The following is a 23385-nucleotide window of genomic DNA, read 5'->3' on the forward strand; positions in this document are numbered from 1 at the left end:
TCTCCGCGCGGAGCTACCACAAACGATTTTATGGCTCATCGTCTTACGAACCTTCTCGGGCTAAAATTAATCGTACTTGTTTCTTCGTGGAAATTTGGAAATTTTACGAGGTGTACCGCGGCTTTGGTCGCTGGTTCGTCGCATTTAAATAACGCTCAGACCATGTTGAGTGTTGATAAAATGAGGAGCGTTTGCCGTTCAAATCTTTCTGGGCCATTTCTAGGGGTTTATGTTGTTACGATAAACGTCCGACTGACGTAAAAATCAGGGAATCGGCCTTAAATCTATGTCTTCGCCACATCCGTATCATCTTCCTATTATGGACCAAAAGGTATTAAATTTCACACCGTAAAAGTGAAGAGAATAATTTATGATGCCTTGTATCACAGTTAGAAACAGTACATGTCAATACGCTAGCTGAATCAGTGCTAAGTCAAACTTCTGGTTGTCTTACAATGTAGTTATGCCTGCATGCGCTACGAATGTTATCATGTGGATTACTTTGATTGAGTCGTTTCATAATAATGGTAGAAGTTAGCTACCTACTTTCCCTATTAACAGTAAATAATTGATTTATATGATTTTGAACTTGCATGCGTGTTTAATAGGACATTATTATTGACATCTGGGATGACAACGATTTATCAGTCCCACCCAGAGGGCTCGGGTTCAAATCCCGGTGGTGGTGTTGAATATTTTTCAGAGGTATCTCGATCCCTACTTGAGGTGCTTTGTGGAGGGCACTTTGAGTGAGTACGACGTCCGTCGGATGGGACATAAGCTGCGGCCCCTTGGCGCCTTTCGTAAAGAGTAGGCTAATGCCGACCCCGGGTTTCTCTCCACCCTTCATCCTTTCCTGTCCATCCCCTATGGCGCAAATGACCTTAGCTGTCGGTCGCCTCCCCTCAAAACTACTACTACTACGATTCATCAGAAGAATCTCAGATGAACAATTTGAGTGTAAATTTGAAGTTGTTACCATAAAGTTATTTTGATTTTGAATAATCACCTCTACTCTTTCAAGCAATTAGACTTAAGTAATCCCCTAATCAAAATACCTATAAGATATCTTTAAAAGCATTTCTTCCAATACAATATGATAGGTATAGCATGAGCAGAAATAGACGCAACAATCGTTTCCAAAGAATAGTTACAGATAGTGCACATGTTGGAAAAGTCACTACAGGCAAGATATGTATTGAATTACTATATATGACACTCGGCTCAACGCAAGCATGAAATTGGAAAAGAAAACTTTGTTTGTGCTACTTAATTTTATAAAAAAAACGGACGGTTTCGTGTAACAGTTGACAGTGACTGGACTTTTCCTATGGATGGATGTCGACCCTGCAACGAAACCGGTCGCTTATCTTAAAATTCAATGGAAATTACTAAGTTTTATTTTCCAATTTCAAGATGAGTGTTTCCTAATACCTCAGCGAATGTGGCAATTAATTAGCATTGACACCATCTACTGAGCTGTAAAGTGAACCCAGTAGAGTAATGACTATTTCTTGGTGGTTTTTGGAGTTGAGGAAGTTTTTTTTGGACAAACCTGGAAAATTTGGGCTATTTTGGGACTAAACATCACCGACTGCTCTATATTGGCTGTAATGGAAGGTATAAGATATGAAGGAGGGGTATTGGAATTTTTCACGGAATGAAGGGAGTCAGGAAGCGTGGAGAGTTGAGTAGGAAAAATAATGTAGGGCAAACAAAGAGTTTCGGTCACTATATATTCACTATATATATATATATATATATATATATATATATATATATATATATACACATATATATATATACATATATATATATATATATATATATATATATATATATATATATATACATATATATATATATATCCGATATACATCGCCAAGAAATAAACCATAAATGGGAAAATAAGTCGATTCGGAATCCGAGGGGAGCTTCTGTTTCTTCCACCTCCCCCTCGCGCGACTCAACGGCGCGAGCCACGCCACTTAATGTTGAACGCCCCACTCATTCTCTCGGCCGACGGGGTGTCGTATTTTGCGTTTTAGGGCGAGAAATGTGTGCGAGGGAGAAAGGGAGCGACTGGCGAAGGGAACTCTTTTATAATAAACGTGATATCAACTCGAGTGCCCTTGCCCTCCCGTTCTGGTCCTCTTCCCACCCTCCCTTCCGTCCCCTCCTGGCCCTTCCCTCTCCCTCACGACGTCCCCGTTCCCCACCCGTTGGACAGGAGTGTGTTTGGGAGGAAGGAGGGCAAAGGGGATCAGGGCGGACGGGGGTGTGTTTCCACTGGATCCGCGGGTGCAGCGAACCCTGTCGCGAATCGATACGGCGGGAGGGGGGAAGGGGAGGGGGGCGGCGATTTCCCAACTCTCCCTCCCCTAGGTCGCACTCCCCTCCGCAGCACTCATCCACACAACCGCAGTCTTCTTCGCGTCCTTCATCACGTCCCTCGCCCCCGTCCTCCCCCCCCCTTACTCCTCCTCTCGCTCTCCATTTCTTTCCTCACTCGAAAGGGGCGACGGTATCTCGACCTATCCGTTCTCGTGCGACAAAAAGCTCCCTCCTCCCGTTTCCCCCTCTCCCCTCCCCGCTTTCTCCCTTTCCCTCCGGCGGCGAAACGCCCCCCGCCTCCTGGGGGCACGGCGCGCCCTCGACCGTGGTGTGCTCCTGTCGGCTGGCGAGGGGCGCGCTTCGCCGAGCCGTGCATTCGGCGGGGGCCATCGAGCGTCGCGACGCCCCGTCCCTTTTTTTTTAGCCGCGACGACGTTAAAAGGACCGTTACGTAGCGTACCGAGGCAAGGGATGGACGTGTGAATGCGAAAATGGGAAATCTCATGTTGGAATTTTGTAGCCATTGTAAAAGCTGGGAAAGAAAATATTAGTCGTGACAAGTAAAAGAAAACTTTCTATCGTGAAAAATTTCAAGGAATATCTCGGCTGGTAGAAATACTACTTTTCAACTTACTGTGAAATATGGGAGGCGTGGCAAGGTTGCTTTAGAAGTTAATTTTCTACTTTTGAAGTATTATGGGGCTAATGCAAAGAAACTTCGGGAAATGCCGCTGCTGTAACTGTAACACTGATGTGCACCTGTAATCGAGGGTTTCACTGAGTAAAAATTATTGTGAGTTATTTGGCCAGTTAAGCTTTCAAGGTGTTCTCTTTCAGTTTTAAGTGAAGATGGCTGACTGGTGAAACCACTCCGCCGGAAATCGAGGAACAAGCAACGACAAGGCCTTAGCTCTCACCCACCAAACCAATCTCCGGGTTGATCGTTGTTGAAGATGAAATTTAGAAGGCCAATGCCGAGGTTCAGTTCAGAAAAGCTTTCAAATACTTTGGAATTTAATGATGTAATTGTTCACCTCTGAGTAACCAATAAAAGTAACCGAAATTGCCATGACAAGTATTAGCCAAGCTTATTCATGACCGGGAGGGATCTGGGACTTACGATGTGTAGCGATTGGTGGAGAAAATATCAAATGCTTAAGAAATCGGTGCTTTCTGGAAGCCGGTTGAAACATTTTTTTGAAAGTGTTATATTCCAAAAATCTATATGGAGATTGAGGTAGTAACTCTTTGTACTAAATAGCATCTCGTAAGTTCAATCCATCGTTTCATTTGAAAGCTTGTCGTTTCGGAGGCCTCAAAATGAAGTGGATTTCTTCATAGTATCTGGAATTTCACGCAGTCTCTTCAAAATTTCAATCGCTTTTGTTGACAGCGCGAGGTCCATGGTAATGGAGAGCACCAAGCGGTGTAACTCTTATCTGCTTATCCTTCCTTAAGTCGACACCGAAAAATGTGACTGCTCGCCGACGAAATTTTTATCTTTGTAGAGGTGGTTTTTCTGAAATGCAACGATCATAACCCGACAGCAATTTGTTGTTTCCGATCGCAGGCGTTTTAATTTTGGAAGTTAATTAAAAAAATATTGAACATGGATGTGCATGAAAATTGGAGAGAGTTGAACGAGGTGCGAATCAGATGAAACGAGGGGTATTTTTGAAGGGTGGCCTAAAAAATCTTGGGAAATTGGAAAACCAAATTTCTTTGATTTCCCGTTATGTAGGCCATGTGGTCGGGTGGGGTTAGGTACCAAATTGTTAACAGGAACGTCTGTGGAGATTCATTGAGGGCTCGAACTAGTTTTCACAAAACAAAGGGGGAAAATATTCGAATTAAAACTTATAGGGTCGGTGTGACTTCGTTTTGGTTATAATTCGCGCTGAACACTCGTCGGACGTATGCCACCTTACGCAAAAGGCCTCAATTTCGGACTTACACAAGTTTATATAGAAAAACTTTACAAAAAGAGCCATTGGCAGCGAAAATCCTGATCGTTAATATTTTTTGATATCCTGAGTTGGGAGGCACTGGACGCGCGAATATTTCCTACAGGAGTTCAACTTCAGGATAAAAAAATTCCTTTCAGTGAAACGCTGACAAAAAGAATAATTTAAGCACGAAATGTCATCGGGAGGCGAGACATCCGCGTTTAGGGAAAGAAGCTGACGTACCGATCGATATAATGAATCAATTATGTGTAGTATAATTTGTGACCAATTCAGCGGAAACAAATGAAATTTGAACTTTTCCAGTCCAATTAATCACCAAATACTTCTTTAGCTAGTGATCTTACACCACCTGGGCTACTTGGACAGCAAACCCTCGAGGAGGCTCGGGTCCGGGTAGGGTTTAGAAGTATTAGGCGATTGAAATCAGTCGCAACGATTGAAGGGAATGGATAAAACTTAGGGTGTCATTTCCTGTAGTGATTCTTGTGAGCTCTCCCAGAGCCTAGGTTCGACCTTCCGCGTGTCCGGAATTTCCATGGTATCCAATCTCTCTAGTTTAATATTACTCTACTCGCAAATTTCAAGTGAATTTCGCTACTAGAGGTATTAAAATGAGCGCCCAGTGAACTGCGTTTCCTTTATTGAGCATTCGGTTTGATTCGAATTGGTTACCAACCTCTCTCTCTCTCTCTTGATTTTATTCCCCTCAAACTTGCCAGTATTAATCACAGACGTAGCTAACGTTAAAATTGGATCACCTGTACAATAACCAAAAGTCTAGGTAATCAGGTAGATCTCACCTCTTGAAACACCCTACATCGTATTTGTGTCTGTGTGTGTGAAATTCAGATATATGGGATCACTTTCTTCCCCTGTGTCGCTAATGGTTTCCCAGGAAATGTTTTCCAAGAGGTGGGAAGTTGTCAGTACCGATAAGTTCCTCCCAGATTTGAACCCACGCCTCCCAATCTCCCAATGAGAAAAAATAGGAGGGCATAAACTAGAACAGGTGGAACAGTGTACTTATCTCGGAACAGTTTCTGACCGAAATGGCCCAAGTAATTGGGGCATAAGTAGAAGAATTACGTTAGGCGAAGAAGCTTTCACAAGGAGGAAACTGATAACGGGGACGTTATGAAGATTTTTTTGAGAGGACTCATTAAAACTTTGATATGGAGCTTAGTGTTTTGTGACGCAGAAACGTGGTCGTTGAAGCAAGTTGATTAGCGTAGATTGGAGGCTTTTTAAATGTGGGTTTGGAGAATAATGAAAAAGTTGGAGGGAGTAGAAAGGAAAACAAACGAGAAAGTGTGAGGCATGTTGGAATTGGAAGAAGAGGGGGTTGTTGAGAGAAATCCCAAGGAGGAAGGAACGATGCATGTGGAGTATTTGATTGGCGTTGGGATGTTGAGGGTGTGGTAGAGGGGAGAACCTTGGGCAAGCAAGAGAAGGGTAGGAAAAGGAGAGGTATGTTAGACGGACTAATCTGCCATCAAAAACATATCTTGTTCGTAATCTTGTTCGTAATCTTTGTCACTTTGAGAATGCTTCATTGGAATGGGCATGTTGGAGATGTTGGAAAAACTACCTGTTGAGAGTAGTTCGTTCATTGGTGGACTGAGAATTTTCTCTCCTGAATGAGAAAGGATAGAAGTAGTACGCAAATGAAGGCGTATACTCGAATTTTGATTTGGAAGGTACAAATTGAGGAGTTTTCAAGAGAAAATTCGCGGATGTTTCGCAATCGATGATAAATTTTTGGAATGTTGACGTCAACGAGACAGCATATATATGTTTAATTTTTACCAAGCGAACCGATTTTTTTCTGAAATGGACACGCAAGCGCTGTATCATAATCTTTTTTCGGCTATCACTACTATTTATGGTAACTTGTTGACATTCTTAGTGTTTAGTTGACTTCAAGATAACGCACTCGGTTCATAGCTGATTACTTTCATGAAAATTGATGGTGATTCCTTGGTATCGAAAAGAGTAGAAATCTAGTGGCCTATGTAACTATAACTTACTAATGTATTTGTTTACGCTTCAGGGAATGAAAAGTAAATTTCTATTTGTATCCATTGCTTTACCTATATTTATTGAAATCTATATGTAAAAGGTAGTAATGTGGCTTATCTTTCTGTGGGTGGTACTTCATTATTGTTTACTGTTATTTCCTCAGAACATATTTTTCGATGAGTTACTGATGCTCGACAAAATGAGCGATACCACTCTCATAATAATAAGAAATGACTCCCACGCTTGTTTAATTAAAAATATGTAAAACACTCTAAAACCCGTAAGATCATTTGTAGAAAATGTGTGTTGCAATATAAAACTTTTCTGGTCTTTCACCTTCGTGTGAAAGGTCGGGAAAAAATATTTTATGACGTAACACACACTCGCAAAACAATTTAAAGGCTTTCGTAGTATTTCATGTTTAATTAAACGCGTGAAAGGTCGGGAAGTTTTCATGGTGTAGCCCACGCTCCCCACAAATAATCTTACGGCTTTTAGGAGTGTTTTGTCCTTATAAATTAAATTTGCCCTCGTTATACGGGATTTCGCCCGTGTCTTGGGAGTGGCTTAAACCTCGCGAAGTGACTAATGAGCGAGTCTCTCATTTGTGTCCGTCTCTCTGTTTCTCCCACAGCGTGCGCCCAGAACCCGGGCTTGAGCCAGCGCTTCCACGCGGGACTGTGGGTGGGCAAGCGGTGGTCCTGCTGCCAACGGCCCACGAGAACAGCTCCCGGCTGCGACTCCACCTCCCCCTGGGGATCGGCGCACACCTGCGTACAGGAACTCCCCGCTGACGGGGACACCAACCGTCTCGGTGAGCGCACAACCTACACGCCCACTTCCGTCTCCGTTCGCTCGAAACCCCACTCGGTGTGGGCGAAAAAACTGGGGCGTCCAAAATGGCCGGATCCACTTGTCAAATGTGTGTAGATTTTGCTGAAATTGAGCAGATGCTTTTCCAGAGACCTACGAAGGAAAAAAATGCCTTATCACTCAGTTAGATTTTTCAGTAATGAAAGGTAAATTAGCTTAAGGATGTCATTCATATGGCGGATGCAATATTCTTGCTAAACTCCGCAATTAATCTAATGTGATATAAGATACATTTTCTTATTTTCTTTTAAATAGGAATGCATTTACGAACTTTATTTTCGTATAAAGTCACTTATGACGAATTTCTATTGTGTTTTAGAATTTTACCGAGATTCAACGTGGTAGAAACTACCTATAACGAGCGCAGAAGTTCTTATTTCATTTAATCACTTCGTCTTATAGGTTACCCAACACATTTATTCTTTACCATTGAAAATCGGTAAGTTAAAATGGGGTGCTCATATTTCCTTGTTGAAATAAATATTTAAAAATTACCAACACTGACCAATGAGTAAATACCGCCCCAGCCATCGTAAAAAATTATTTTTACGTAACCCGAAATGACGTTGGTCGTATCCTCCATTATCTGTCGTAATACCCAACTTGTACTGGAGAAGTATTAGGTAAAAATAAGTTCCAGATATCCTCTTTTGGGCCTCGGAAGTGACGAGCCCCTTGGCAGGAAGAGGCGATGCAATTGAAGCCCAGAATTTGGGCCATGCCAATCCGCATCCACTGAGAGCGACGGCATAAAAGGGTTCTGGAGTGACTTCCTTAAGTAGAGAACAAACGCACCAATCTCTGCATTGACTACAAGTGCAGAGATACAAAGTGTTTGGCGAAAGATTCTCCGACGATGGATAATAATGGCTCCAGAAAAAAATGCCTGTTGTGCCGAGTGAATTCAATGCTCAGTGTGCCTAGCTACTATTCAAAACGGAATAATGAATATGCTACGTGGGAACTATAGCAATTTAATTTTCTGTTAAAAGCTCACCGTACATCGAAATATCTAAGGTACCTTTCTACTATTATGAAATCCCCTTCCAATTGAAAATTAGTCATTTATACCTTACCGAATTTTCAATGGCGTAATAAATAATCTTAGAAATTATGGATGCGTATTTTGGGCGACATAAAACCTTGCAGGGGATCGGGATGGTGCGGTGGCTATCGTACTGGCTTCTCACCTAGAGGCCACGGGTTCGAATCCTTGAGACGGCAGAGATTTTTCAATGATTCCTACTTGAAGTGCTTTGAGGAGAGCACTTTGAGTGAGTACGCCGTCCGTCGAATGGGACGTTAAACTGCGGACCCCTTGGTGCCTTTCGATAAGATTAGGCTGATGCCGACGCTCGGTTTCTCTCCACCCTTCCTTTCCCATCCATCCTTAATGGTGCAAATGACCTTAGCCGTCGGTCGCCTTCCCTAAAACCACTATTATAAAAACTTGCAGCCCATTGAAACAAATTATGTGTTAAAAAGGTGCCGCGATGGCGCAACTTTCATAAGCAATGATATGCACGGGTTTGCAAAAGCTTGGCGGTGCGAGATTCAACATAAACGTTTTGCGTATGTTATATGGTGACGATAAGTCAATCTATATACACTTAGTTTGGATTAGAAGAAAATAGGCTTCCGAAGTAACTTGTTCAAAGGGTATTGCTGAAAGTAATTATGAAGACGGAATAATTTCGTAACAGATTTCTGAATAGGATGTGAACTGTTTCGACTTATTGTATGAATGCATGAGTTAAAAATATATACTTGGCTAACCGCAATACTCGATTCGTTGCGGGAAATATAAATCTAAGTGCTGGCCTTTAACTAGGACTGCCATGATTTGTTACTGTCGGCGTTTTGGCCTCATATTATTCGGCAATTACTATAATGAAATGAAGAGCGAAAGGCTATTAAAATGGTTTAATTAATTGTATTATATTCTTTGGGGCATTGAGGACCATGCATGAAGTAAGTTCCTATTAAGTACTAACTTAATGACAATCATGGCCGATTTTCTTACAATTTCCAAAATGTATGCCAAAAGTATGAATGTCAACCGCAAGTTACGCATTAAAATATGCCTTGAAATCGATCGGTCACGTGACCCGAAATGCCGTTTCGTGGGTCGATGTCACCGTATGGTATTTCATCGTAGCGTACTAAAATGTGATTAAATTATTTGTCTAGCGTATTTTATCTCTCTTCTTCTTTTATCCTAATCATAACACTAAGAATAAGTCTTTTTGTACCATATTTTGGCAATAAATGCAGTAGTTATGCCGGGTTCTTACATCCTTCGGAACGTAAACGAAGGCCTTTTTATGGAGTCGAAATGAATACGCTATAGCAACAGTGCGAAAATAAGACAACATTTCAATGGACGCTTTTTTTGTTAATATTTTGATTGATGAAGTAAAAATATCAATATCCATTATTTTATTGTTTTCCAAGCATGAAGGAAATGCATCCCCGCTAGCCAAATATGCTCAAACAAACTCATCTGCACGTAGAAACGCTACCTAAGAACGCGAGCGAACCGATACCGTGACGTCATCCACTGGATCCCTGACGACTCTTTGTTTTGGCGATGCGGAGAGCGTATTATTTTTAAATCTTAATCGCTAATACCTGTGTGCAACAGCGTTTTTCTGCAACAAAATATTTGCTCTATGGGTTATTCCACGTCAATTTGAACTCGAGTTGACCCTTGACCTCTAAGATTTGATGAAAATCCAAAATTAAGTTGACCTTTTTGAAACAAATAATTTGGAGCTTGTTGGGAAAATGAAGAAAAAAAACAGCCATATTCGGCAATTCTATTAAAATGGCGGTTTTCGAAAATACATATAATTCATGAACTTAAATCTCGGGATAGAATCAGTGTACGAGACATCAAACGCAAGACCTTTGATGGCTTGTATTCATTCTAATTGTAATGCATATTTTAATTATGTCCGCTTAAAGCTTGCTGAAAACTTTATTTTTTTAATTTAACTGTTAAAGCTTAAAATGTTTAAACTTTAAAATTCTCCTAACTTTAATTTCGCTCTATTTAAAAACAAAATTATACCTTATAATTTAAAGGGTATTCTATGAAAATTTAGATGAGTGTTTTCCCATTTAAGAAACAAACTATAGGTACCGTAAATAGAAAAAGAACAAGGAAACTATGGATTACGGACGAGATTATTTCAAAGAGACAAGGAAAGAAAATGGTGGAATGTAAACACTGAGTCAGGTGAAAGAAAGTAAAAAAAGTTGAACAATAAACTGAGGAGTGAAACTAATTGGACGAAAGTAGTATAGTGGAAGACGCAGTGCGAGGAGATGGAAAGTTTGGAAATAAGAATGGAAAATCAGTGGGAGCAATCAAAAGTAATTCAATGAAATTATTAATTAAACCCGGGAGGATTCCAGAGAGGTGGAAAGAATATATTTTTACATATATAGAAGTGTAAGGAAGGTAAAGACAATCGGTGATTGAATTTATTTATTTGACGACTTTAATGGGGCGAGATTTAGACTTCATTCCCTTCTTCTATTCCACCCTTAGACATTACAATAAAGGCAATCCCAAACATCCATGCCCTCGGCGGAGGAAAATCCTTGGTGGGAATCGAACCTGTGACCTCGAGATTGGCACGCGAAGGCGTAACCTCGCCTCCACCGGGACCCACAACCACAGAAAGCATATGCATTGAATGCATACTATCTATGGATGCTATAGAAAGCGTAGAAAGAAAATATGGTGTACATGAGGATAGCCTAGTTCCAGATGTACTCGACGCGGCATTAAGGCGGCGGCTTAACGGGGCAGATAGACAGGGCATTAAGGGAATTAATTGAAAAAAAATCAGGTCGTGGAGTTGGACAACATTCCTGCGGAGATAATTAAGAGTTACGAAAAACCGGGGAGGGAGAGTTTTGATGGACTAATTCATAGCATTTATGAGGGAGGGCATTGGTCGTTAGATTCCGTCAACTCAGTGATAGTTCCCATCCAAAAAAAAGTGAAGTCAGCTTAACCAAACATGTGAGGACCGTTCATATGAAACAATGAGTTAGATTTCGCATTCAGCTTAATTGGTTCTCAAAATCATCATTAAGAGGATAGAGAGGACGGCAAATAATTACGTTAGACCGGAAATATAGGTTCTTGTAATGGATCATCTGTATTCATGGAAGATTTTTTACTCTTTTCTTAGTTTTTTCGCTTCCAGCGACTGGATGTTTAGTGGCAGTTCTGTGTCGAGGATTGGAATCTATGGAGCAGATTCAAAGATTATCTAGCGGCTGGCAAAATATTTCTTAGCTTTTTGAATTTTTGATTCCCCGCTTCTAAATTGTTTCAATTGCATTCGTTTTACTGCTTCTTTAACGGTTTTATTCTTACACTGTGTTCGAATTTAGAGCGAATAACTTCAGCAGTGTCCAAACGCGCATTTGCCGGCTGAAGCGTGCGGTAAAGAATTTGCGACAGTTCGCAATGAAAATTTGATATTTTGTGTGTCACCGGTATTGCGTAAGTTATGTTGGGTGTATCTGTACTCGACCGAGTCTCATCAATACGCGTAAAAGGTAAATCATTCGAAGTCTTCACAAACGCTAATTCGTGCCTGTCTGGCAGTGACTTGCATTTAATTTTCAAGTAGTATACGCGATAAGTTTGTTTTCCATGAAAAATTTGACGATTTTTTAGCCGTTTTTGCCGAACTCCTTAGTACGGAAAACGGAACGTCAAACAAAAATTAGGAAATCAAGGGATAATCAGAATTATATTTTTAAATCGGTATCAATAAACCGATACCAAAAAGCATTCAATTTTTGTCTATAATGGATGAAAACCCTAAAAAATGCAACATAATCCGCTTTATATTATTTGACGTTAAACCAAAAAATTGAGTGGAATCAAATATGCGGATTTTTAAAAGTATACACCCTTAAATTTTTGGCATTAAAATCTTTAAACAATCATTTGCTTAAAAAAATTAAAAGAGATGATGACATTATTGTGTTTTTTTGAAACCACTATTTTTAACAATGGTCGTAAGTTGGTTGTTTCATGCTTTTCGTAAAAAGCTCAATTACTTATTATTTAAAAAAAAATTCAATATACCCTGCCGTTCTCATCCAGGAGATTAAGGGTCAACTCGAGTCCTAAGTGGCATGGAATGACCTCTGTACATTTTCCCTAGTATGTTTTATATGCAATGTTTTTTTCAATAGTACACGTTCCCCATTAAAACGTGCGTCGTCATTTTGTGTATTTAGAAAGAACGTATTGTTGCCTACACGGAAATGATTGATTCGGGCCGACCTATCTCTGGGTCCCCACATTCCGGTAATATTTTGGGAGAATCGGTTTTTAGATAAGGGTTCATTTTTTGAGGCTAGACAGCCCGTATTTTCTACATTTTGGCATCGGAAATATCACCACTAGATTTCGATTCTGGCGCCTGTCCTGAGGCATGAACAATAGTGTCGTCACGGGTGGTTTATCTTCAGTCCGCGAAGTTCTCAGCGCTGTAATCAGGTTACAGCGGAGAGAGAGAGAGGCGGAGATAAGAGTGAGGGAGAGAGAGATATGTGGAGGGAAGAGGCGCGGTTTTGACGCGAGTATTACGGAGCGTTGAGAGGACGTCGGTGTGCGCCACTTCGGAAACTTGACCCACGGTTAAGGGCTTCGTGTGAATGTACCGTGTGGGAACCGTGTGATTAGTTTCAGACTAATTAAAATTGAGAATAGACTACTTAGCGCAAAATTTTGGGCGTCCCGTCGCAAAAGCTCAATAGTGGTGTATTTGGGACCTGTGCACCAGCTCATATTCGTCTATGATATCAGTCCTAACCCCCACGAATGATTCATTAAAGTACACGTACCTTACGGTAATCTGTTGAGCTGCGTCGAAGCAACTAGGCGCAGTGTGTGTGTGTGTACATATATATGTGTGTATATATATATATATATATATATATATATATATATATATATATATATATATATATATATATATATATATATATATATATAAAGCGTTGGACCGCTGACCGGAGGGGCCCGGGTTCGATTCCCGAGCAAGGCACTATGGGCACCTGCAGCTCTACGCAAGCCAAGTGGTTAAATGGGTACCAGGTCTTCCTGGGAAACCATAACCGGTATAGGGAAAGGAAATGGCCCCCCTACCCTGATGTGTGAATTTCACACGCCATCGGGCTTGGTACTGGATGTACTCTACCATCACCTGTCAAACCAACCTTCGGGTTGAATACTGTTTTTATATATATATATAAAGTTATATATATATATAATATGTATGTTATATATATATAATATATATGTGCTAAGTTATATATATATATATATATATAACTTAGCACTAATGGACAGACAAAAACACGGAAACACAAAAAAGAGACTCACTATTTTTCGAATTTTCGGTGGTCGTAGCCACCTTCATTAAGGAAGAGAGGGATAGAACAGATTCAGTTCAGGGATAGAACTGAATCTGTTCTATCCCTCTCCTTGTGTGTCTTTGACTTTGTCCACTAGTGCTAAGTTTTATACATTTTTATTCACGTCCGTAAGACTTTCAAAAAGTTATATATATATATATATATATATATATATATATATATATATATATATATATAAAATTATATATACACACATACATACGTACTCACATACATACATACACTGCGCTTACCTGCGGTTAAAAATTTTCCCACGACTTAAACTGTAGACCTTTATAAAAACGCTCACATAGCTGATAGAGGTTGGCGGGGGAAGTGCGAGCCGGGATATATAACTCAAAATGGGGGTATATGAAAATCTCGGAGCAGAAGGGCGGGGGAGAGGGGCGACAATCACAGAGGCCACTCCGGGCGGTGCGAACTCGAGCCGCGCCACTTTAGTAATTATTTCATTCAGTGTTTGAGTTTATAAGGAGTATGAAGCCCCTTGACGGGGGGGGGGGGGTTCCATGGTATCAAATTTACAAGAAGCATCGAAAGTATTCCCACCTTCAACATTTAAATCTGCGCTCACAAATCAAGCGTTTCCTAATGAGTGGCACTGCCTGAAACACGCCCTTAATTGACCAATAAGTCTTTTAAAAATAACTATTGGGACTCGTGAAAAGAAAGAACAAGTGGTTTCTCCTTGAAATGGACTCCATTTTCGACCGATTAAATCACAGCGTGTCATCATCTGGCGCACAATGCCATCGCTCTATCATCTTCCCGTCAGAAGGTGATACGCGGTATTCAAAACGGTCGCAAACAAAGTTTTATTTGTGGAACAGCATCAACAAAAAATAACAACCGCAGCAGCGGCTTTTACGCATCAGCCAGATAAACAGGGCACTTAGTTAAGAGTGGCACAATTGGCACTGAGTTATGAATGGTTGTTGCAATCTAGAAATATATTCAGTTAGTACGGGTTAGCAGGTGCTCGGAAACCTCGTACTTGTAGCAAGAGGATGAGCATAGAGACTAAATCAAATATTGAATGAAGCTTTAATTAAGGGTGGGGAAGGGAGGAAGTTGCCTCTGGAATCGGAACAAGACGGTAGTGAAACGCCGATAGCCGCGATAGAGAGGAGGAATTTAGGGGATTGGAAGTCTGCAAGGAAGAAAGGGAGATCTTAGGGCAGTGTGAAGGGTTGGCAGAGGATATTAAAAGCTGAAGAATGGAATTATTGGGCAATTATATTCATGGCAATCAAGAGTGAAACTGGATGAATCCCACGACGATGTGTTACTGTTGCTCGGGACCTATCAAGGCTTACTCCATATAGTAGGCTACCCTTGTACAGCCCATTATTATTATTATTATTATTATTATTAAAAATACACATGTGCTGATAGACATTGTCAGGTGGCACACAAGTCCCAAATAATTGCAAAAGATAATACATAAAACTAGACTTCAAAACACAAATCTCTTTAACAAAACAAGTGAATCCCCATCCCATTTACAACCATTTATCAGCAAGAAAAAAAAAGATAAATTTAAAAAAAAAAATTAAGCTATAACATATAATACCATACACCACACATCAATCAAATTATTACATATATGCCTTACATCTATTCTTAAAAGTATACACTCTGTTAGGAAAGGGCTCGAATATTTTTGCAGGTAAAGTGTTCCACTCAACAATTGTTCTATTTAGAAAAGAAAATTTTTTTTTATTTGTTCTCTGTGCCCGGCATTTTATCTTAAATTTGTGATCATTTCTGCCCCTTAAAATTTGGGTTCCCCGCCTCTTTCCTAAGATCTGCCCAAGCTTTCTCCCCCTTCAAAATTCGGAACATTCCACAAAGTCTGCTTACTTTTCTTCTAGATTCTAGAGGTTCCCAGCCCAGCGTTTCTAGCATGTCAGACACACTCTCCATCCTCCCATGCTTCCCCAGTACATATCGGGCAGCCTTTCTTTGCACCTTTTCCAGTTTTTTAATATGACCTTCTTCATGAGGGTCCCATACAAGAGAAGCGTACTCTAAAATTGGCCTTACTAGGGTCTGATAAGCCTTCTCCTTGGTTGCTCTAACGCTCCCTTTGAGGTTTCTCATTACCCAATGAAGAGTTTTGAAAGCTTTCTTATAGATGCACTCCACATTTAGCCCTCACCCTAAGTCCTTAGTTAAATATACACCTAAGTATTTGACAGTATCACTTCTAGGAATGACATTTTCTGAGAATTTATATTCCCTATTGTTTCCAATTACCTTATTGCTAAAAGTGATTGATTTGCATTTGTTAACATTAATATCCATCCCATTTTTTGTCACCCAATCTGCCATTTTATTAATTTCCCTTTGAAGTTTGTCACGGTCTCTGTCATTTTCGACTTTCCTGTAGATAATACAGTCGTCTGCAAAAAGTCTTATCTGAGAATTAATATTTATTGGGAGATCATTTATATATATTAAAAACAAGAGCGGGCCAAGTACGCTTCCTTGTGGGACTCCCGATGTTACCCTTGCTTTTTCAGAATACACTTCTCCTAATTTGACCCTTTGTGTTCGACCTTCCATGAAATTTCTGACCCAAGAGATTACTCTTCCATCTGTGTGTAGTGGCAATTGGCCCATCTTAAGCATTAAGAGATCGTGGTCAACTTTGTCAAAGGCTTTTGACAGGTCGACTATTATAGCATCCACCTCTATTCCCGCATCCATAGAGTCGAACATTTCTTGGCAGAACCCTAATAGCCGAGTTTCGCAAGAGTGCCCTTTTCTAAAAGCGTATTGGCGACTATACAACCAATTCTCACTCTCCCACAAGTCCCAGAGATAATCAGCCATTATCTTTTCTAATAGCTTGCATACAACTGATGTCAAGCTTACCGGTCTATAATTATCAACTAGTGCCTTATCTCCTCCTTTGAAAATTGGCGTAACATATGCCTCCTTCCAATCATTTGGCAGGGCATTATTGTTTAAGGTAACATTGAATAAATGATTTATATAATTTGAAACTACACTACCGCCCAATTTAAACAAGTCAATTGAGATACCATCTGGCCCTTTTGATTTATTTGCCCTCATTTTCATAATTTTTTTATAAATTTCTGCGCTGGTCGTTTTAATACTTTTGGTATTTAATATTTTTTCGCCTCCTTGTTGACTCAGAGATGAATCTACAGGATCCTTTTTATTTACCATAACCTTAAATACACTTGCATACCAATTGTTAAACGTATTAGCCTTTTCCTTATCATCAACGATTAGTGTCCCATCCTCTTTTTTTAAAGCTGTTATGTTTTCCCTGTTGTCTTCCCTCCTCCGGAGGTACTTGTAAAATTTATTTCCATTATCTATCCCGATTATTTTCTGTAGAAAACTATCTTTGGCTATTTTCTTTTCTCTATTTAATTCACGAACTAATTTTTTGTAAATTATGAGCCATTCCGAGCTCTCGTTCCGTTTTTTGTGAATCACTCTCAGTTTTTTCTTCAAGGATCTAATTTTGCGGTTGTAGAACTCTGGATCAGTATTTTCTTTAAGAATTTTTTTCGGGACAAATTTATTTAATCCCTCCTCCATTATCCCCTTAAATGTTTTCCAGATTTCTTCTACATTCTGCCCACCACTTACCCATTGCGAATACTTTTCCCTTAAAAAGGTCTGGAACCCTTCCCTATCACCCCGTTTATATTGCCAAACTATCTTTTTGTTTACTAGCCCCTTATACTGAGCCCTCTCCCAGTTTAGATACATACGCACAGCTGAATGGTCACTTATTCCCGGAAGGACATCGACTTCCCCTACCCACTTTTTCGGTCTCACAAGTATGACGTCGAGGATGTTTCCCCCGCGCGTGGGTTTTTCCACCATCTGTACAAAACCCTCCTCGTTTATAAGACGACTAACGATTTCTTGGGCCTTCCCACCCCCCACCGTGACCTCGTCTGCCGACCATTGAATACCTGGAAGCTTCAAGTCCCCCGCTATGAGGGTGTGATCCTCAGGGTTAGCCGAGCATATGTCTGCTAATACCTCGACTGCGTACATCCCTTCGTTGGGGCTTCTGTACATAGCAACTATTTTTAAAATTTTCCCTCCATTCCTACCTTTAACATGAACACACATCATCTCACAATCATTTCTTACCCATTCCAATGTACTTATTAGGTTTTTATCTACACATATGAATATCCCCCCTCCACGACCATCCCTATCCCTTCTGTAAACTGCCAAATTTTGAGGAAAAATCTCGTTTGACATAATATGATCACTTAGCCACGACTCCGTACCTATCACAATATCCGGATTACATGAATCAACTAACGTCTCGAAATGGCATACTTTATTTAGAATACTTCGGCAGTTTACCTGCAAAACTACTAAGCCCTTACCTTTCTTTCCTTCGGTATTGCGAGGTCCACCTCTTGTGCCCATTACAGGTTTCCCTGCTCACTGAGCTTTAGTGCGACATTTTTAAACAGATTTGACAAAACCAGGGATCCCTTCCTGTTTAAATGCACTCCATCGCGGCCCAAGTGTCTATCACCGACCCAACAGTTTGGGTCCACAAATGTCAGACTTTGTTGCACGCAAACCCACTCTATTCCTTCGTTGATGGCGTCAATTCTCTTCCAATGTATGTCCCTTCTACGAAGAATTCCACTAATAACAATTTGAGCACTTTTGAACTTATTTTTGGCCGAGGTCGCCAAATCCCAAATAAAACCGATTAGATGGTCTTCTGACTTAGCACTTTTTACGTCATTTGTCCCTACGTGAATTATGACAACACTTTCATCACCATCACTAGCCATATTAGCTATTTTATTATCCAATTGTTCCACTCTTATCCCCGGAAAACACTGAACGCCTTCATTGATACTTTCGCCACAATCTCCGACGAAACGTATTATGGAATCACCAAATATTTTCACTTTGGGTGGCCCTGGATCACCAAGAGACGTCCCCTCCCTTGACACTATGACCTCCCTCATCGGAAGCACTTCCCTCTTCGGTCTCACATTTATCCTATCCTTCCTTCCATCTCCTCGCTTCTTTGGCTGCTCTCTCCGTAGGATGCTTTCCCGTATTCCTCCAGCCCGATCGGCATCCGCGTCACATGAGCTTGTTCCACTTCTGGTCGGCCTTAAATCTTCCGGTTTCCTCTTATCACACCTCCGGACAAAGTGGAGATCATCTTCGATTTGCTGTTTCACCCGCCGCCTCATCTCTGTTAATGATGCTTTCAGTTCCTCATTTTCAGCGGAAAGACTGAAAATTGTCTTCCGAGCGATGTTTAAATCCGCTTGCAGCTTTTCAATTACCTCCTCCTTTTCTTCTAAACCTCTTCGATTTTTCTGACTTTCACACTTACTGCACTGCCAATTATCACTCACGCAATCCTCCAGTTTACTCTTAGAGCAATTAAAGTGGTACCAAGAGCAACACCCACTACACTGGACTCCATTTCTCAATTTTCTACGGCAAATAACACACTTTACATCCACCGCCATGCCCTTTCCCATTTCGCCCAAGGCACTGTGCCTTCTAGCGGTCACTAAACCTCTCGAGCGGTCGCTAATGCGCAGCTTGAAAACACGTCCGTCTCCCTTGAGGGTCCGTGAGTGAGTGGATATGGGCTCTGACAAGAATTTTGTCACCATTCTCCAATCAAAGCATTGTATCCAACAGTGTGAAATTTCATTACGCCAGTCTAAATTGATGCATTAGGTTCTTCGCGCCAATTGATATTCGTTCCTCGTGGACAAAATTTGGCATTTGTATCACTAATACGTAGGTCGCGGTAGTCCAAGGGTAAGAGCGTCTCTGGGTACTTGCAACTCCATCCAAGCTATGTGATTTTTCGGGTACCAGATCGTCCTGGGAAAACATAACCGGCACAAGGAAAGGAACTGGCCCCCCTACCCTAATGTGTGAATTTCACACGCCGTATAGGGCTTAATGCTTGGTGAACTACTATCACCTACCAAACCGACCTTCGGGTTGACTACTGTGTTTATGGTTTTATCACTTATAAGTTTATGTTGTTCGTTACAGCGCTAGCGGTGAATTTAATATTTTTCTCCAAATGCCATACGCTTACAAAAAATACGATTTTGAAATATATGCAGAAGCTGGTCACACTTCAGTCTCGTCGTTAGTTTATTGCAGTATTATCCATACGTACCAAGATGAAGCATCCGTGGCGTGACGCTCGCGTGATGTACTATAAGTTTCCACCAAATGTCGCATTGTCAGGTGTACGGCGTTCGATTTCCGCCCCAAGTGAAAATAAATTATGAGTATTGAGTAAAATATAATGAATAATTTGAAGGACCTTGGGCCAATAGGTTGAATCGGACGCAGGAAATATCTCAAATTATCCCAGCATAATCGCGAGGATTTCCTCAACAATTGCGATAAAATGATGCTGTACTATATTATAGTCATGGATTACTGAACACGGAAAATATGGCCCACCTATAGGTCAGAAATTGACTAGCCTTCCCGTGAATGAAATACATCCATCTCTATTATATTAATAATCAACAGCAACTACTGGATTCCTGCATGGAATGCATTTAATTTAATTATATTCCTACTCATAAAAGTATCTCAATTGAGGCAGTCTCTATTAATATTTTGTATCCCTCGTCCCGATTTCCAATTTTTAGTTATTGATGTCTTGTGAAAATTACCTATCGATTTGTAGGATTCAATATTTCGCCAAACATTAGTAAATTATCGCCATAACGTTGCTGGTAATTGTGTTATGCGTAAAATCTTTATGGGGAACTCTTTAAGTAATTTAGTTGGGTACGACGTGTCTGCCGATTCATCACCCTACTTCGAACAATTTTCAAATTTCCGTTCATTATTTCCTTTTTACGAGAATACAGTAATTTTCAAATATCATTTCAAGTGCACTTTAAAGTGACATTATCTTGTCCTCGAAATCTGAGAAATCAAAAATCAGGAAGCAATGCGTAAGGGAATTATCGCTCTTGTTGAATATATCTTCTTAATCCTTTCATTTATCATCGTTTCAATTTCAAATAAGCTGACGACTCAAAGTAGTCGCTGAAGTGGGCTGCGTAATAGCGACATTTTAAAGTTACTGCAATATTATGTGGGTACCTTGGCAGTCAAGTGAGTAGAGCGCTACTGATCAGAGGTCCCGGGTTCAACTTCTGGGTAACGCCTCTGTGCATCCTCAGCTTCACTCAAGCTGTTATAATTTTTCGGGGACCAGACCCATCTGGGAAGCCCAATTCGCTGCAGAGAAAGACCACTGCCACTCGCCCACCCACCCTGCATGTTTTAGTGTCATCAGTCGTTCGTTCTGTATGCCTAGTATGAGGTGAGCTCAACCCTAACCTCTCAAGGCGAAACTACGTGTTGATTCATTGCTGTTTTTTGCATCTTTTTTTTGGGGCATCAGGGTCTTAAGTTCAATTCAGAAGATTATATTATTGTCATTAAAATTTGGTCTCTCGGTCAATATAGGTTTTTGATGGATTTAGGGAGTGTTCTCTTGGCCATTCTAAGCTCGGAGGAATGGGCGCTAAATACTCTGCGTTGCACCCTGCTTTAAAATGAACCGATCGTCGACTGCCTCCCTTCATTCCGTTCAAAATGGCTGTTCTCATCCCATTTTTGTCAGGGGTTAGGTGGTAGAGGAGAATCCATAGTCTCAATCTCGCCCCAAAATAAAAACGTACCAGTATACCTGTATGTCTATCCCCTCGCTTGCCCGCCATTTTCTCCTCTGTCAGAGTCTTAATGATACCAATGCCACTCAATATGGTCTGCCTTCTATGAATTTCTCCCAATAAACTTCTCTCCTCCCCACCATGCCCAGAACATGTCCGTTTGTTTTTCTTTCCGTTCATTTTAATCTTTCCACGCCCACACATGAAAAGCCTCCATTCTGCGTTTATGCTTTTGCCTGAACGGCCAAGTTTCCGCTGACCGCTTCATGCGTTCATATCTATTCTCTTTGACGTCTGTCATTATTTGCCCCTTGTATCGCTTCCGGGGTCATCCTCTGTACGTCTTATCGTTCACACCTTACCTTCAACTGTTGACTTCATCATGGTGTTTGTCAATGTGTCCAACAGTCTCATCATCTTTTCAGAGATTTCATTAGGCTACATTTTTCTCCTTAAAATCTATTCGTTAGTTGTCAGATATAGGACGACGTTGCCTATGAACTGCCACCTTAAAAATTCAATTGCATTTTCTCTCGAATAGATAGAAACTGTGAATGTAGTTTTTGGGTTTCCCGCAACCTACCTCTTACCTCACCTCACTGGCGTTTTACGCATAATTCCCGTCGAATACAATGTTTTTCGATGGGATTCCTATTTTTATTTTTAATCTTAGAAAAAAGTGCCTATTTAAATACATATCGCGAGTCTTTATCCCCCTCTATATCAGCCAGCGTTTCCTAGCGCGTATCGGTCGCCGATGTCTCACAATGACGCATTAACCGAGATTTGGAGTCGCCGTTGATTGAACGTCTGATTGACATATCTGGATCTGTAATCTACCTTCGCTCTCCCGCTGTATCGGGGAAGATGGCGGGCGTTATCTCCCCCGCATTCTTTTTCGCATTTCGTACCCTCCTTAGTTTGCTCCGCAGCTCGGTTCTTGCCAGTGTCCGTCAAGGTATTCGTGTTCTGTTTATTTGTTCATGTATTCCCGCGGTGACCGGAAATAACGGTAAGACCGCCGCCGGCCTTCAATTTTTTTTTGCCGAGGAGCCACTCGCCTACGCAGAGCGTGAACCGGGTGCACCTCAGCATCGCGCCCACTTTCGTTCCACTCGATCGATTGACGTGAAAGCAAGCAAGCGGGTTGTGGTCCTCGCGGTCTCGGATCGGGTCCGACGGCGGCCGTTGGCTGTGGCCCGCCGTTGGCCGTTGATCGGCCGCCACCACCTTCTGGGTCGTCCGTGCTCTGTGCTTCGGGTTCCCGAACGAGATGGCGTCGTCGGTGTAAGAGGCTGCTTCGGAAGCCCGTCCCACCTCTTCCCCTGCGTGGACTCGCGAGCCGCACCTGAATGGGACGCCTCCAGTGGAGGTACATTAATGCGGCCAGCTGTCTCTCCGCACCTCACTCTTTTCTCGACAAAGATCTAATCACAAACGCCCATGGTTATGAGCAACGGTGAGTTCTTCGACTTGGTTTGATATATTTTTTTCTTATTATTACTCTACCGATCGGAGATAGTGGACCTAGCAAAACATTTACTCTGCGTCGTCTATGAGGCAATAAGTTCTGGTTAACTTCTAAGCACTATTCAACAGTACGCTAAATTATATTTCAGTAACCAGCGTTATGGTTTATAGAAATGGAAGTATTTTGAAACATGAGTTGATACCAATGCGAATAGCTCTTCACCCATATGATGCATCTGAAGGAGCTTTTGAGAATTAAATATTATTGTTTGCAGGGAAGCTGTGTGCCCATGTTCAAAACTTTTGCTAAATATAATTTAACAGTGCTGATTCGTATGAGTAAAAAGATGAACTCATCGTCACGACATTATTCCACAGTTTATCATTTAGTGTATTAATGTAAGTTTGTGGTGTTTGAAAATAAGTTCCAAAGAAACTGCGGGAGATGTCGCAACAGTAACTTTTAACGGAGTCATCCGCTAATGTGCGGATGATTTTTAGTCCCAGTCCCATCCCAGTCAAGGCGAATGATT

At 41.1% G+C, this 23385-nt stretch overlaps 1 protein-coding gene across 1 annotated transcript in view; it reads left to right on the plus strand.

The window, feature by feature from the left end:
* Btk (tyrosine-protein kinase Btk29A) overlaps positions 1 to 23385 on the plus strand; it is a 145396-nt gene that overhangs the window by 65171 nt on the left and 56840 nt on the right. The window contains exon 5 of the mRNA XM_071597025.1: positions 6955 to 7134. Coding sequence (XP_071453126.1) covers positions 6955 to 7134 — 180 coding nt within the window. The remainder of the gene's footprint in view (positions 1 to 6954; positions 7135 to 23385) is intronic.

Source organism: Hetaerina americana, unplaced genomic scaffold (genome assembly GCF_022747635.1).
Source record: "Hetaerina americana unplaced genomic scaffold, ioHetAmer1.1.p SCAF_8, whole genome shotgun sequence".
Taxonomy (NCBI): domain Eukaryota; kingdom Metazoa; phylum Arthropoda; class Insecta; order Odonata; family Calopterygidae; genus Hetaerina; species Hetaerina americana.